Here is a 17,151-nt window from a genome sequence, read left to right as displayed (position 1 = left end):
CCTAAAGACTCTATAATTAATCCTATTCTATTAAGTTCATAGTAATTTTATAATTCTCATCCCTTTAATTTTCTTTTTTCTATAACTATTATCTCTTACCTAAATATGCATAATACTGCATCTTCAATAAACTACTTTTTATATATCTAATGCCTTTACAATCTTCACATTTTTTCCTCTTTCATTTAAATATAAAAAGTACTTACAGTCACTTACTGGACAACTTATTGCTTATATATTGTGGAAATTATAAGAATGTAGCTACACATTTAGTATTACCTAATTACAGAATCTGTTCTGTTGCACCCTGGGATGGAAGAAGCCTTCTCTCCTGGAGATCCCAAGATCTGAAGTGTTGTATTAATGTCAACTTCAGTTGATTGCTTAATGGAATAGTCCATTACTTCTGGAGGTATTAACGGAGTCTCTCCCTGAGTATCATCAGCTAAGAGGTAGCCTTCAGTTTCAAAAAATGAGGGAAAAAGGTGAATGCACAGTTCTTAGCCATCAGAATTTACCTTTTAGAACCTGCCTTTTTATTGACATTTAAAAAAGAACAGTGAAAATCTGTAAAAATTACAGTTTTACTTAGTTTTTATACCATATAAAAAAGTTCATGCCAATGGAAAACATATTAATATACAGCTGGCTCAGAAAAGACTTTATTCTCTTCCCTTCTATATCATATTTTACAATTTTCTGAATGAAATCAGATTTCAAAGTATCCTCTGAAGAAAAAGAAATAAATCATTTCGCTATCATGCTTGATAATTATGTAAATATGTGGTTAACTTATTAATAAATTTAAATTTGTAATATGAAAAGGTAGTTTATGATTATGTCAATAGTAATGAATCAAAATAAACTGTGACACCATTAATGTATTATTCTCTACCAATATAAATGGCAATGCCTCTATAACTTTAGTTAATTCTCAAAGTCATCTGATATTTGGAATGGTTAAGTCCATGGTCACAGTGCATGTTGTACTCCATCTCCCCCTGACTGTTATTAGACTATGTGCTTCCTTCTTCAAAGCAGGAAGTATTTTTTTGTTTTTCTTTGAATCCCTAGTGCTTAGCAGAATGACTGATACTTAATAAATGCCTGTTATTTTGACTTGACAGACCTAACAAGTATTAGAGATAACATTAGAACCCAGGGTCTCACTACTCCAGGTCCAGCACTCCATTATTTCACGTTTACTTTAAGTAGTTTCCTCACTTATAAAATGGGAGCAATAATACAAATAATTACCCCACTGGGTTGCTACTATGAGACAGAGTAGGTATACTGCTGCTTTGCAAACTTTTTTAACCACTGAAAAATAAAGGCAATATTTTGCCACCATTTCTGTCACCATCTTTTTTTAAAAGTAATCATTTCATTTAGAAAGGAGAAAAATTTTAAACCCTAAACAAAGCCCTAATAAGCTCTTTAATAGTAAAGATGGTATATAATAAAAAGTAAATGGAACTTCCTAAAACTAAAAAAAATATATATATATATATACTTCTCTTTCACAATAACCCAGTGAGGAAGTAGTGCAATTATTATCTCTATTTTACAAATGAGAAAACTGAGGCTTACATAGTTTAAGTGTTTTATTCAAGTCAAAAAGCTAGTATTTGATAGAGCTGAAATTCAAACTCAGGTCTCATCTATAAGTGCTCTTTCCATTATAGTACACAATATTCTCTGTATACTAATGCAACTTTAATTTAATAACCACTTTTTAAAGCTGCTATTAGGCTTGAAACTAAGCAGTTGGCAATTTAATGACAATTTTTTAAATGAACCTTTACCCTACCTGTAACTAAAATAAGCCAGTGAATATCTTCATATAAATCATCAAGCACTTTGTTGTCAATGGCACCTGAACCAGGTGAGGCAAGTAGCTGCTGCTGGTGTCTTTGTAACTGACCATGGAGCCTTGTCACTCTATCTTCTAATAAACTGAAAATAATGAATAACATTAGAAAATTCACTGATTAAAGATCTATAGTAATATAATCTTTTTTCAATATAAATTGAACTGATTATAGTAAACATGTAAAATAAATTTCAATTATAATCACTCATTAATTTTGCTTTAATTTATTTATATATGTAACATAGCATTAACTAATATTTTTACAAAGACTCATAGTTCACAATGGACATTTGAAAATAGAATATTCCAAGTGTTTATATGGGTCAAACCATTCTCGTACCATGTTTTCCACACTTTTTCTGCCATCTATCCTGTAGTGCCTGTGCTCCAAAAGTATGTGCCAAGGTATGCAACCATGAATATGTTTCTGTCCATTTGTTCCAGTGAGCTGGAATACGGGGTAGGGGTGTTTAAAAGTCTTTAAATACTTTAAGTACTCTCCAGGACATTTTGAACATAGAACATTTTCTCCATGGGGTTTCTTTGGACTGTTTGTACCTTGTAAGAAGAGGTATACAGTGTTCTGCAGCAATTCTTCCTAGCATTCCTACACTGGCTAGTTGGTCGGAAAACTGGTCTCGGTCATCTTCCTGAAGTTCACTTATTTCTTCTTCTTCACGTGAAGCTACACCATTGGCAGTCTATCATAGATGGTTAAAAGGAACAGAAGATTGAGGAATTGTACCATTAAATTGATAGAGGCATTATGTAATCAATAAAACATGTACTTATAGTATTATATAATTTGTAACATTTTAAATCAGTTAAAGGATTGCTTAGATCTCTAATGAGTTCACTCTCTTAACTTAGCTAGTAAAATAACCCCCCTTAACCTTGCAAGGGTAAAGAATATAGAAAAAGAAGAAAGTGGCAATAGTTCCCATTCTGCTCATTTTTGCCTCCATACATAATGCACCAAATCACCAAAAATCTAACCCATATTACTGAAAGAATATGGAGTTATGAGGGATATAAAGATCAAGGCAGGCATTTACATAGATACTAGAATTCCTGTCTTCTCTGGGAGTGGTGCTCTCACAGCAAAACCCCAGCTGCCACAAGAGCCAATGCAAAAACAAACACACACTAACTTAAAAGAAAAAAAAGGTTAAGAAATGTATTAATTTAAGTATCAAGGAACAACAGGGAGTCTGACTAAAAGAGGATTCATAAATCTGAATAGTAACAGCAAGCACCTTTTCTGGCTTGAAATAACTTTTCAGTTCTAGATCATCCCTGACCCTCACAGGAAACTTTCATTTTATCTTATTTAAATACATTGTCTAAAATTCCAGTAATTAGGGAATAATTTGGAGTAATAAGAATTGGTAATTGATAATTCCTTATCCTTCCTGAACTCAACTGCTTTCCTTCTGAAATATAGATGAGATCATTTACAGCAAAAGAAAAGGAAATAATGACTGGAGGGAAAAGGGAAAAGAGCAGGTAGCAAGTAAAGGACTTTGTTTTGGGTCTTAGGATTTCATTGGAGAACTAAGAGGAAGAAAAGTTTACAGAAATGCAGGTAGAAGAATATCAAATACCAACTTCAAAACTTTACCTACAGTCAATTATTGCAAAACTTCTTCCCTCCTCCCCTGGGCCCAGCTTTTAGGATTCAAGAATTAAAACTAATTAAGATTGTCTCTATAGTTTGGCTATATGAGAGGAGAAGTACAACTTGAACTAGTCTGGAAAACTAATTAACTATTAATACTAATTGCTTCTTTGAAAAATTATGTTCCAGGTTCCAAACAACCTTCTTTCAGAAAGACTTTTGGAATACAGAAAGAGAAGCTTTCCTCTTCTCTATGCCAAGGAGAGAAACTGCTATATTTTCCTCTACACTGGCTTTTCCCTTCTCCATCTGATACCTAAATTGAGACTGCTTTGGTTGTAAGCAGCACATAAGACTGGTCAAAGAAGTTTTACCCAGTTTGATAAAAAAGTAAAAGATTAACTGCTTAAAGTAGTTCTGATGACATTTAATCTAAATCTTCAGAGTTTTTGCCAGTAGGATATTCATGCTTCTAACTGAAAAACAAGGTGGCATAAATGGGTGGAATGTTGGTCTAAATCACGATCAGTTCACACCCACCTCAAGTACTTTCTAGCTGTATAATCACTAGGAAAGCCAATGGACCTCTCCAAACATGTTTCCCTCATCTAAAAAATGGGCAATCATAACATATGCAGTATTCACTCAATAGCATTTGTTACGGGGCTCAAATGACATGCTTTTATAGAAATGTAATTTGAATGGGATTTAAAGGGTTAAAGTGAGACCATACCAAATTCCTTGTACCATCTGGAGCAGCTAGGTGGCATTGAATGTAGGAATTAAAGACCTGAACTGCATGCTGTGTAAAGAAGCCTTTATGGAAATGTTTGTCATCTTGCACCAAAGTCAGCCAGGACTCTAGCAATTTATCATATGCTTCCATGTATACCATATCATCTTTATCAAGCTGTAAGGGAAAAAAATTCATTAAATAAACAAGAGAACTAAAACTGGAAATATTATAAAAGTTGAAGGTAGCACAGCTAGCCATAAAAAAAGTTGCATAGATCATCTGACTTAAAGTTTCTAACTTGACAACTTAGATCATTGGACTAATTTTCATATTACACAAACCAAAAATTTTTAATTCCTTTAAAATCCTCCAAATCTTTTAACTTTAGCCCTCAATCTTAGAAGCTTCATAGAAAAAGAAATGAGGTTTGTTTTATTTTTTAAAATATATGAAGAAATCAGAATGTCCCTAGACTTAACATTATTTTAAGCTAAGACTTCTCAGATACCTTGTATGAGTAATTCTAATAATACAGACATATGAATAGATAAGTCAACACTTGAAAAAAGTGGAAAATTGTTCTATATTGCCTTTGATTCAGATGGCAAAAAGAAAGGTTGGCATAGTGAGTCTCAGCAAAAGATATGGAGGGTTATTTAAAATAATATAAACAAAATGCTCTAATCTTGGAACCTGAATGTAAAGTTAGTTTAACCCATTGAATCAAAAAGATATCTCATTTGAGAACAAAAGAGGACAAGTTCTATGTAGTAGAAAAATAATCTTTCAATGTCTTTATCAATCAAATATATTCTGTTAATGCTTCAACAAAGCAATTTCAATAATCATTCATTTAAATATATCCAAAATAGGATCTCTGAAATTTATATTACATGAATATGTATATAAATATCTATTTGCATATATATGTATATATACACACACATAAATCTTTTTTCAAAGGCTTCATCCTGTGCCAATAAGTAACATCACCTAACTTTATAGCTCTTTTGCCATGTAAACTTTCCTAATCCATTGTAACCTAAAATAATGATACTATATTGATCTAAGTAAAGATTTATTTAAAAACTAGTAATTTAATATCCAGAAAAATCCTGCTATCTTTAAATTCAAGGATTTGATTAATGAAGTGAGTAAACCTAGTAGAAAGTCTTTGATATGCAGAAATACTTTGCATGTATGAGGATCTCAAAAATTGCTTTCTCCTACATACAATTAATGATCCAAATATCTTAACATCAAAGAAACATCAGTGAAAAGTGGTCATTTTTGTAGGAGTTAAAAGGGAGGGAAGGCAGAATGGGTGGGTCAAAGAATTATTATAGGAAACAGAAAATGTAAAATACTACAGGAAAAAAAATTAAGAGCAATGGTAAAGTTAAAGTTGAGTATTTTATAAAATAACACATTCTAGGCCAAATGTGGAAATGAACAATACTTTCAACTTATGTTATATCTATACCCATATCTACTGGAAAATTTTAACTGCCTTCACAGTGTAACACAAGGGTGACACACACAGCCAGGACATACCCACAAGTGACAGAATACACAGGATAACTGGGAACCTACACAAGGGATGTAGGAAATGGGTAAAAACACACTGGTTGATGAATGTCAGTTAACAGTTACTGGTCACCGATTCAAGCTGGGGAAAGACAAGATTTGAAGGCTATCCTTCTGTGGGTCCTTTCTTGGGGTCTGAGGAAGTCACAGGAAGTAAAGTAAAACAGTTTATTAAGAATTTAAGGGTTAGGTATTGAGGGAAAGGTCAAATAAAACTACTTGTCTAATGGGTAAGTTCAGGGCTAGAAGGTGGGACAAAAAACTACTCTGTCTCTATCACAGGTTGTCAGTTCAAGCCTGTTAGGTCAGAAGGAGATTGGGGTGTCTCATTGCAAAGTCCTCTTAGGCTCCAGTGATGTTCACAGCTTTCCAGGATCCACAGCAAATAATCCACAAAAGGGTAAAGTCAGGGAGCTGAACCAGTCTGGTATGTCCACCAACCAGAACTGGATTCACTGCTTTACCTGATCTTTCCATGGGCAAATGATTTCAGCAGGAGATAATCACTTTTCTCGGCTCTTCACTTCAAGTAGTTAAGTTTGCACCCAACTGCCATCAGCTACAACCAAAGTCTCTCAGAAAAAGATCTCTTCACTTCACTGTTCCATGCTTGGAACTCTCCATCACTCGCCTGACAGACCTGGCTGCTAACTCATACTTAAATCTTAATTTTCCTCATAACATTACTCAAAGACTGAGTACAAGATAAGAGAGGGAAGGGGAGGTCTCCTGAAGATCAGGTTAGTTAATTCAAAGAAGTTGGCCATGCAATGAATTTTTTTGCTATAGCAACTCTTTGAAAAACTAAGTTAAGAAGGGTTTCAATCTGCAGCATAGAATAAATACCAACAACAGTAAAAAATTAAGATCCTATAAGTCAGAGTATACAAAAACAATTTTATCCCTTGGTAAGTCTTAGGAACTGGTGCCAAATACCCTCCCCAATTGCCAAAATAAATTCCTAACAGCATGTAATCATGCATTAAAGGAAAGATTCTAGACATAGCACAATGAGTCAGTTATTACTTCATAGATCCCAAAGCAGTTAACAACACGGTTGAAGAATTGCCAAAAAAAAGAATTCATCCCAGCTTGACTATTGTGACCTTGTGGCAAATTACTTAAACTTTCTAGGTTTCTGTTTTCTCATCTGTAGAAGAATTTTGACTTTTTGATCTAAGGTCTCTTTCAGTTTTAAATTCTAAAACATTATGAACAATCAGGACTTCTGCCACAGAACAAGTATGCTGGATTCTAAAGGTCAGATTAACATAGTCTGGGATATCACCATCAGCAGTCATTATGGGGTTTAGGTTCCTTTTTTGTTTCTCTTTTTGAGACTGGAAACTCCTTCAAATTGGAACATCAAATACTTCAGATTGGTAATTTCTCAGTAACTCGGCCTTTCAAAACTTGAGTGGGCAACAAGAGGTTAAATCACTATGTGATCACATAACTGGATTGAATCAAAGAAAGAGCTTGAGTCCTTAATTGACACTAACTACCGTAAATTTAAAAATGAATATACAATAACTCTAAGTATTCTATTTAATAAGATTTATTAATAATAACTTGAAGTAAAAGGAATAAAAAGACAAAAGTAAAAGCCTGAGTAAAGCCAGCTTTCCCAGCCCCGAACAGGAAAAGAGAGTGAGAGGGTGGTTTTACAGGAAACTTATTTACAATATGTAAGGATTGTACCTGGAGGAAGAGGAAAGGAATTATGGGATGAGAAAAAGAATTCTAGGAGACGGACCAGTCCAAGGGTTCAAGATTTCTAATTACACGCTCTGCCATGCAGTTAGCTTTCCTCATGTTCCATAAATGAACCAAATTCTAACTAAGCCTGAGCCTTACTTTAATGATAATAAATTAGTCCACAGCAATTTCTTTTTTTTTTTTAAGTAAAAGGTAATGAAAATAGTACCAAAGATTTAGAGAGAAGGAATCTTAGCAATTGTTTTGTTTCAACTTTCTCTAGTATGCTCTTCAGAGCAAGTAATTTCTTTTCTGTGGGCTTATCTATATAATAAGGGGGTTGTAAAATGGGGGACCTCTCTCAAGGTCCTTACAGGTAAGAGAAAAGGAACAAGCATTTATTATACCTTTAGGCCAGACACTGAGCTAAAAATGTTTTACAGATATTATCTCAGTTGATCCTCACAAAAATTCTTTGAGATAGATGCTGTTATGATCCTTATTTTATAGATGAGGAAAACTGAGGTAGGCAAAGGATGACTTGTCCAGGATTATAAATTTAAGAAGGATCTGAGGCTGAATTTGAGTCTTCTTCACTCCTGGCCCTGCATTCTATCCACTGCACTCTCTAGCTGTTCCTAAAACTGTACCTTATGATCCTGGGTATGCTCAGTTTGATCAACAGTTTTGAAGGGAAAAAACTAGCATCTAGAAGGAATAAAAAAAAAAGGTTTTGTGCGGATGTTGCTTCTACATCTCGCTATATGAAATATTTATCAGTCTATTGTTAGCATAATGATCCTTTCAGTTATCTAGCTTTAAAACCTTGCTACTATTATCCTTTATTCCTTACTCTACATTATTCTACACATGACAGCAATAGACAATGTTAGCCATTTCTACCTCCACAGTATCTCTTATATATCTCCACTCTCTTCCCTCCAATTACATAGTTTCAACACTTGCTTAGGCCATGATAACCTGAACTATTGCCTACTGGTTGGTTTATCTCAAGTCTCTCCTTACTCCAGTTAATTCTCCACACAGCTGCCAAAATAATTTCCCTAAAAGTGCACATCTGGCCACATGACACCTCTATTGAGTACACTTCAGTGACTCCCTGTTAGCTTTAAAATAAAATAAAAGTTCCTGCTTAGCATTTGAACATTTAATGCTCTTCATAATTTGATCCCAGGCTGCCTTTCTAGACTCTCTATCACCCATTTTTCTCCCACTTTATAACCTAGCCACCTCTCAGCTTGGCCTACAACATTTACCTTCCTCTGCTCCTACCCCAGCTATCTAGCTCCTCTTTGTGTACTATCTTCTGACATTAGAAAGTAAGTTCCTTAAAGAAAGGAACTGTATTGCTTTCTTGTATTTGCATCTCTAACACCTAGTATGCTGTCTTATTTGTCTATTTAATGGCCTTCTTGCTGTACCCCCATCCCCATCCCAAAAAACATTGCTTTCTTGCATGAGCTTTTGTCTAAAAGAGAGGAATCATATAAGGTGAAGGTGAAAAGGAAGTACACTCCAAGTATGGGATACAGTCAGTACAAAAGTATTAAGATATGTGAAGGAGAGTGTAGTGTGTGTTCTCTTTCACAAAAACCTGGCCCTGGTCAATAGCAACTCAGGTAGTATGCCTCCCCTGGCCAATTACAATAAGATGATGTTAGATTGGGCAGAAAGTTGAGTAGGGAGGCTCAGGCTAGATCAGGGGTCAGCAACCTTTTTGGTCGTGAGAGCCATAATCGCCACATTTTTTAAAATGTAATTTCGTGAGAGTCATACAGTGCTAACAGTGTGCGCTCCTGTAACAGCGCCTGAAAAAAAAATTGACTTTATGGCTCCTGCAGAAAGAGCCAGAGATGGCTCCAGAGCCATACGTTGCCGACCCCTGGGCTAGATGTTCTGTGTTCCTATACAGGGCAGCACCAGGCATACAGCCCAAGTGAGTGTGATGGAGGGTTTAGAATTCTATTCTATAAGATTCAAGCCCCATTTTACTCTGTTGGGGGACCAGGAGTGGGCAGAAGTTAACTATTATATTAGCATCTATGTTTCAATGCTGATAAATAATTTCAAAATAAATTTCGACCATTTCCCTTGAACAAAGTTTCATACAAGTAAACAGGCAGTTTTCTGTTATTTTTCACTGAAGTTTTTCATGAAAATTTGGTATTTAAGCAATTTGCATTTTAATTTGTTTAAAGATAATTTTTTTACATATATGAAGTAATGTAAAGTACATCACAGCAGCTCTCATGCCATTAGTATTTCACAGTAGAAAAAGGAATATATTCCAAATCTGCTATAAGTTATATAGTTATTATCAGAATCCATTGTTTTTACCACTAATTTTTATTTCAATATATTTATCACTAATTTTCATTTGAATATGTAACACAATGATAATATAACACATATGATTTGTTATAAATATGTATTATATAAACAAAAAATACATATTTCTCTTTTTAGCTGTATTATTAAACAAGGCCAAATATTGCTTACATTAGAAATTTGTGGAGGAAATAAAGTGAAGAATTGTCTATATTCAGCATCCTGTCTATGGTAGTGGATATCCTTTTGTGCCATTGGTCTTTTAGAGTTGTTCTGGACCCTTGCTTTGGTTAAGTCATTCAGTTGATCATCATATATTAGTGTTGTTATATGTTATATGTACATACACACACATATATGTGTATATATGTAGATGTGTGTATATAAAACATGTTATTATGTACAATGTTCTCCTGGTTCTGTTCATTTTACTTTGCATCACTTCATATAAGTCTTCCCAGGTTTTTTTGTGTGAACAACTTGTTTGTCATTTCTTAGGGCACAAGAGTATTCCATTACAATCATATATTACAACTTGTTCAGCCATCCCCAAAATGATGGACATGCCTTCCAATTCCAGTCCTTTGCCACTACAAAAAGAGCTGCTATAAATAAGAAAATAATCCTTGATCGCCTTAGGAAATAAAGCTAATAATATCAAAACAGGTTCAAAAGATATACGTAGTTTTTAACTCTTGGAGCACGATTCCTGATTATTCTCCAAAATGGCTGGATCAGTTCAGTTTCACCAACAGTGTTTTAGTGTCTTTATTTTTCCACATCCCTTCCAATATTTGTCATTTTGCTCTTCTAACATTATAGTCAATTTGATAGGTGTGAGATATTTCAGTTGTTTTGATTTGCATTTCTGAAGTTAATGATGATTTAGAGCATTTTTTCAAGTTACATGTTGCTTTGATTTTTTCATCCAAAAACTAATTGTTCAAATCTTTTGATCATTTATTGAGTGGGAAAAATGGCTCATGTTCTTACATATGACAAAATTCTCTATAGATATGAGACCTCTATCCAAAAAACTGTTTATAAAAATTTTCCCTTAATTTCTAATCTTGGCTACATTAGTTTTATTTGTACAAAACTTTTAAATTTAAAGTATTCAAAATTATCTACTTTACATTTCATAATACTTTCTCTTATTTATTCATAAATCCTTCTACTATCCACAAATCTGATAACTAATGTTTTCTGTTCTTCTAATTTGTTTATAATATCTCCCTTTATACCAAGGTCATATATACATTTTGATCTAATTTTGGTAAGTAGCATAAGATATTGGTCTATATCTAGTTTTTGCCAATCTGCTTTACAGTTTTCATAACAATTTTTACCAAAAAGTGAATTCATATTCCAAAAACTTGGAACTTTTTAATTTTGTCAAATACAAGGTTACTATAATCTTACAAGACTTCTTGTCATAAGTTCATTCTGTTCCACTGATCTACTTTTCTATTTCCAAGCCAGTATTAGGTAGTTTTTGACAATTACTGTTTTGGAATTTTGTCGGAAATCCAGTACTGACAAACTTTCTTCCTTAACTTATATTTTCATTATTTCTTTTGATGGTCTTGACATTTTGTCTATCCAAATCAATTTTATATTTTTTCTAGTTCAATAAAATGATTTTTTGTAATTTAATTGAGACAGCATTAAATAAGTGGATTAGATAAGATTATCTTTTTAATTATATTGGCTTTATCTACCCATGAATAATTAATGTTAATAATACTAAACACTTTTCCAAATATCTAAATCTGACTTTATTTGTATAAACTGTCCTTTCTATAATTAATTTCCTTGGACAATTACATCATAAAAAATGATAGTTATATAGTGCTTTAAAGTTTACAAAGAATTGGGGAACTTTAAAAAAAGGTCTTCTTTCACAATGTTAATTTTTAAAAAGCAACAACAAAAACAATAATTTAAACTAATATTTTCAAAAGAATTTTTAAATCTACTTTTCAATTAGGATACTTTTTTTATTCCTCTTGAGAATTTAAAAAATATACAGTAATCAAAACCACCAATGCCTACAATCATTTCCTGAGCCAACAAACTACAGATTGGTACTAAGGTAGAGAACAACTGAACAAGGAAAGAAGCTGTTGGCAAGAATACTTTTACCATTGGCACTGCCAAGAAGAACCTCAGAAATCATTTACATTTTTAAAGTGAACAGCTTGCAAGCTAGACCTATCCCTATTGTATTTCACTTTTGATTAGATTTATAATGGACCCTTTCACAGTATAACTCCATGAATGTGGCTTGACTGAGATGTCTCTATTGTTACAGATATAGTGTTGTGATGTATCTGCTAAACTGTCAGAAACCATGTTTAACATTTAGTAGGAGTCTATTAAATGCCAGCTGATGCGGTGACGCCAGTACAATGACAAGTGAAATAGTCTTTGACCTTTGAAATGTGTACATTTTAAAGGAGACTCTTTGAAAGCAGGGGCTCTCCTTTGCTTCTTTTTGTACCCCTAGTGCCTGGCACTATATCAGGTGATCAATAAATGTTTACTGACTGACTGGGAAGGCTAGATCTACAAACTGACTGACTGGGAAGGCTAGATATACAAATTAAGCATTTACAAATTAATCTAAGGTAATATTGGGAGAAGGAATGGTAAAAGCAGCTTGGGGAGGATGGGAAGGTACAACAGGAAAGGCCTTATATAGGACAGATGCCATTTGTGCTAAGCTTTGAAGCTTGAAGCTTTTGCTGTTGTTTTGTTTTAGTTACATCTGACTCTTTGTGACCCCATTTGGATTTTCTTGGCCAAGAAACTGGAGAAGTTTGCCATTTTCTTCTCCAGCTCATTTTACATCGAAGGATATTAGGGAGTCTAATAAAGTTGAAGCAAAGACAATGTACATTTCAGGCAAAGGGTTAAGTATGTACAATGTTCTATAGACAGGAAAAAGTCTCCAGGCTAAGCTGAAAAGCCTAATACATCTGAAGCTCTAAGAGAACTGGGTTCTTTTGAAAGTAGAAAGAGAAAGTCTCCTAATGCTAGAGTAAAACTCTCCTATAACATAATTTTGCATTTATATTTAGAAAGAAAAATTTGGGAGAAGTAAAAGTTTGAATTCTGGAAACTCAATAGTTTGGCATCTCATCTCATCCCTACATTTATAACCAAAAAAGGGTCATCTAAAGCCTTTCTCTTATCTCATTCACAATTAGTGCTCTGGACTTCAGTCAATTGAATCTATAATTCTAACACTGAAAGGATATATAGGATATAAAATACCTGAAAACAGGTTTTCCCAAATCTATTATAATTAAAGAACAGAGATTTTATAAACTTTAACTCCTACCTATATGTGCCAGAAAAATGGCTTCCTCAAACTTCTAAATGTTGTTCTGAGCAAATAGATTATGATTCTTAAAACTGAATGATGCAAATTACATGATATTGCACAGCGCAAGTACATATATATATAAATATATATAACAAAGCTTATTAGAGAAAATCTTACAATTACATCATGCAAATTTCCTTTACTAAAAATTATATTTTAAGCATAGTAATAACACCCTAACCTTCATTTAGAATGTCTTTCCTTTTATAGAAAAGTTCTTATGCACGATATCATAGCATTTTAGTAATTTAATAAACCATTATTGTATGTTTTAACATTTTTGAGATGTGCACTCATGAATTTCTGATCAGAGGAACCAATATAGAAAAATCTAAATGCTCCTGAATGAAATAATCTTTATATATTTTTTTCAGTTCTGTGATTCTATGATTGACATCTTTTTAATTCTACATAACTATGTGTCTAACCCTGGTGATGATCTATTAGGACAAAAAATGGTATTGTTTCTCTAATAAACATTAAAAAATATTCTATATTTCACAAAATACTTCATTGTTTAAACTAACAATAAAACATGTATAAAAACAATAAAAATGTATATATTTCCTATAGCTCCCCTATCCTCTCTTCTACTTATGACATAAACCTGGATTTTCCACTGACCAATGAGTATAAAAAAGGTATGCAGTCATAGTCTCCACATCTCTACTATGCTTTATCTAGTAAAAAAAATTAGTCTAACAATATAAAAAATATATTAAAAATATATATACATATAATATCTGTTAAGATTATTTTTAAATGTCCATTGAATGGAAAATGGTTAAACAAGCAACCTCCCTTTCACTTATTTTCAGTCTCTTCCCTTTCTATTGGCTTAATCCCTACTGTCTACAAAAATGCTCATATCTCTCCATTCTGAAAAAACCCTCTATCTCCACTACTGTCTTATTTGAACCTGTCATCCCAGCTATAGTCTTCTGCCTTTCATAGCTAAATTCCTCAAAAAGGTCATCTACTGAGATCAAAGCACACTATTTTTCACATTAGATTATTTACAGTTTTATTTTGGGGTTTTGTTTTCATGAGAGTATTCTCTTACAATAATGACCAATATGGAAGTATAATTTGCATAATAAATGTATAATCCAGTTCCAATTGCTTACCATTCTCAAGAAGGGGAGAGAGACACACTGGATCTTTTAATTTTGGGAAAAAGTTATGTTGAAAATTGTTATTACATGTAATTGGGAAAATAAAATATCTTTCAGGGGAAAAAAGGCCATCTGCAATAGGTACCTACCTCCACAATTTTTCCTCTCACTCTCTTCTTAACTCCTATCTTACTTCTAAGCTTATTATTCCACTGAAACTTCTCTCCAAAGATAACGATCTTTTAATTGACAATTCCAATGGCCTTTTCTCAATCATTTTCCTTGATTTCTCCAAAGCCTTTAACACTGTCTGCCTACCTCAAGTCTCTCTCCCTCTTTAATCCATTCTTTTTTCAGCCACTAGTGAGTTTCCTAAAATACAGGTCTAATCATATCACTTCTACTCAACAAACTTTACTGGCTTCCCACTGCTTTCAGAATAAAATACAAAATGCTATTTGGCATTCAAAGCCTTTCATAAACCAGCCCCCTTCTACCTTTAAAATTTCCTTATACCTTACACTCCCCCCAACAAGTCATCTTCTATGCAGTGACATAGGCCTTTTGGTCGTGTCAAGGATGCTCCATCTCTCAGCTCCAGACATTGTCTGGCTGTCCCTTATGTCTAGAACACTCTCTCACTCTTCCAATCTGACTACTGATCTCTCTGCCTTCTTTTAAGGCCCAGCTAAAAATCCACCTTCTTCAGGAAGTGTTCCCTACCATTTCTTTCTCTCTTTATTCATGTACATAGTAGTTTTCTTTGTGTATACTTGTTTGCATGTAGTCTCTCCCATTAGATTGTAAACTTCTTCAGGTCAGGTACTACCTTTCATTCTTTTTGCATTCCCAGTGTTTATCACAGTGTCTGCCACATAGTAATCTTTACTGACAGCCAGATTGAGTATTACAGTAGGATGAACTGATGAATATGGAGAAATATGGGAAGACCTACATGAAATGATGCAAAGTGAAGTAAGCAAAACCAGGAGAACAATATACACTATGACAACAACAACAACAACAACAACAACAACAACAACAACAACAACAACAACAACAACAACAACAACAACAACAACAACACTACTAAATGGTCAAAAACAAGAATAAAATAACTGAATCTGAATATTGTGAAACAATCTTAATGAAGCTAGACTCGAAAAATAACAATGAGAAGGCACCTCCCTCTTTTCTTGGCAAAGGTGAGTGGAATTTGAAATATTTTATTTGTCAAAACTTTTTCAATGTTTTGGTTTGTTTTGCTGCTTTACTTTAAAAAGAAAAAAGTCTTGGGGCAGTTAGGTGGCTCAATGGATTGAGAGCCAAATCTGGCCTCAAACACTTCCTAGCTATGTGTCCTTGGGCAAGTCACTTAACCCCTATTACCTAGCCCTTATCACACTTCTGCCTTAGAACCATAGCACAGTATTGATTCTAAGGCAGAAGGCAGGGGATTTAAAAAAATTGTTTGCTATTAGGGATGGCTATAGAAGAAGGGTTGGGAAGGATAATATTTAGAAATAAGTGATATAAAAGTAAAAAGTTACTAATAAAATTTCATTTTCTTAAAAGTTTTTTTTAAACCCTTACCTTTTGTCTCAGAATCAATACTATGTATTGTTTCAAGGCAGAAGAGTGGTAAGAGCTAGGCAACTGTGGTTAAGTGACTTGCCCAGGGTCCCACAGCTAGGAAGTATCTGAAGCCATATCTGAACCCAGGACCTCCCATCTCCAGGCCTGACTCGAAGTAATATTGTTGTACTCTATTTCAAAGCTGAAATTTCTTTAAATTAATCATATAAAAAATAACAGTTTGATTTCCAAAATGTACTAGTTAACTGGCAAGAAAATTTCAGGCAGCCTCAAGTAAACATGAATAATGCATCATAAATGATTAGAAAACAGTAGCTGCCAAAAGAACAATCTGGGCCAAGAAGAGATAATTCTTTTTTAAGTCAAGGATTTGGTTGTGCTACAAAAATACAAGCTATAGAGCCAGCCATCAACAATAATCAATGCCTTTAGTTCTTAACCAAAGATTCTTTTTTTTTTTTGAAAATACCTTTTTTTTGGCCCAAAATTGTCTTTCCAAAAAAAAACAAAAAACTAAAATCACTAAGTGTTATCTTTAAAAAAAACTAAGGCTAAGTATACATATATTTCTTTGATATACAAAATGTTTCTGAAAAAATTCATTTATTTTCAAAATACTGTACATCAAATCTGTTTTTCCATTAGATCAAAGCTTCTAAAAACATTAAAAATTATAGCATGTATTTTTAAAAATTCAAACTGAAAGGAAAATAATGATGCTTAAAGTGTGAACAGTCAATTCAATGAGCATTTAATTAAGCATATACATTTTGTGACATGCATTGAGTGATATGGTAGGGATACAAAGAAAAAAAGAGACAGTTCTTGACACTAGAGATGTACAACATGCAAAAGAAATACTAACATTTGGAGAAAGAAGCACTAACCACAGGGAAAAATCAGGAAAGGCCTTATGAAGTATTTGAGCTGGGTCTTGAAGAGACCTGGGAATTCCTAGAAGCAGAGGGGATAAGACAGAGAATTTCAAATACAAGGAGACAACCTTTGCAACTAAATGGTGCTATGGATGAACAACTTAAGAGTCAGAAGACCCAAGTTCAAATCCAGACTCAAACACTAACTAGCTGTGTGACCCTGAGCAAGTCACTTAACCCCTGTCTTCCTCATTTTACTGAAGTAAAATAGGAGAAATGGCACTAGTTATCTCCAAGGATTATTGTGGGAATC

At 33.5% G+C, this 17,151-nt stretch overlaps 1 protein-coding gene across 1 annotated transcript in view; it reads right to left on the bottom strand.

The window, feature by feature from the left end:
• The window catches only part of XPO4 (exportin 4), a 137,465-nt gene that overhangs the window by 26,852 nt on the left and 93,462 nt on the right, over window positions 1-17,151 (bottom strand). Inside the window, exons 9-12 of the mRNA XM_044668972.1 lie at window positions 4,225-4,401; window positions 2,432-2,574; window positions 1,811-1,956; window positions 280-457 (exon numbers count right to left, since the gene is read on the bottom strand). Of these exons, the coding sequence (XP_044524907.1) occupies window positions 280-457; window positions 1,811-1,956; window positions 2,432-2,574; window positions 4,225-4,401 (644 nt within the window). The remainder of the gene's footprint in view (window positions 1-279; window positions 458-1,810; window positions 1,957-2,431; window positions 2,575-4,224; window positions 4,402-17,151) is intronic.

Source organism: Gracilinanus agilis, chromosome 3 (assembly GCF_016433145.1).
Source record: "Gracilinanus agilis isolate LMUSP501 chromosome 3, AgileGrace, whole genome shotgun sequence".
Taxonomy (NCBI): Eukaryota; Metazoa; Chordata; class Mammalia; order Didelphimorphia; family Didelphidae; genus Gracilinanus; species Gracilinanus agilis.
This window is presented reverse-complemented; position numbering and strand designations above follow the sequence as displayed.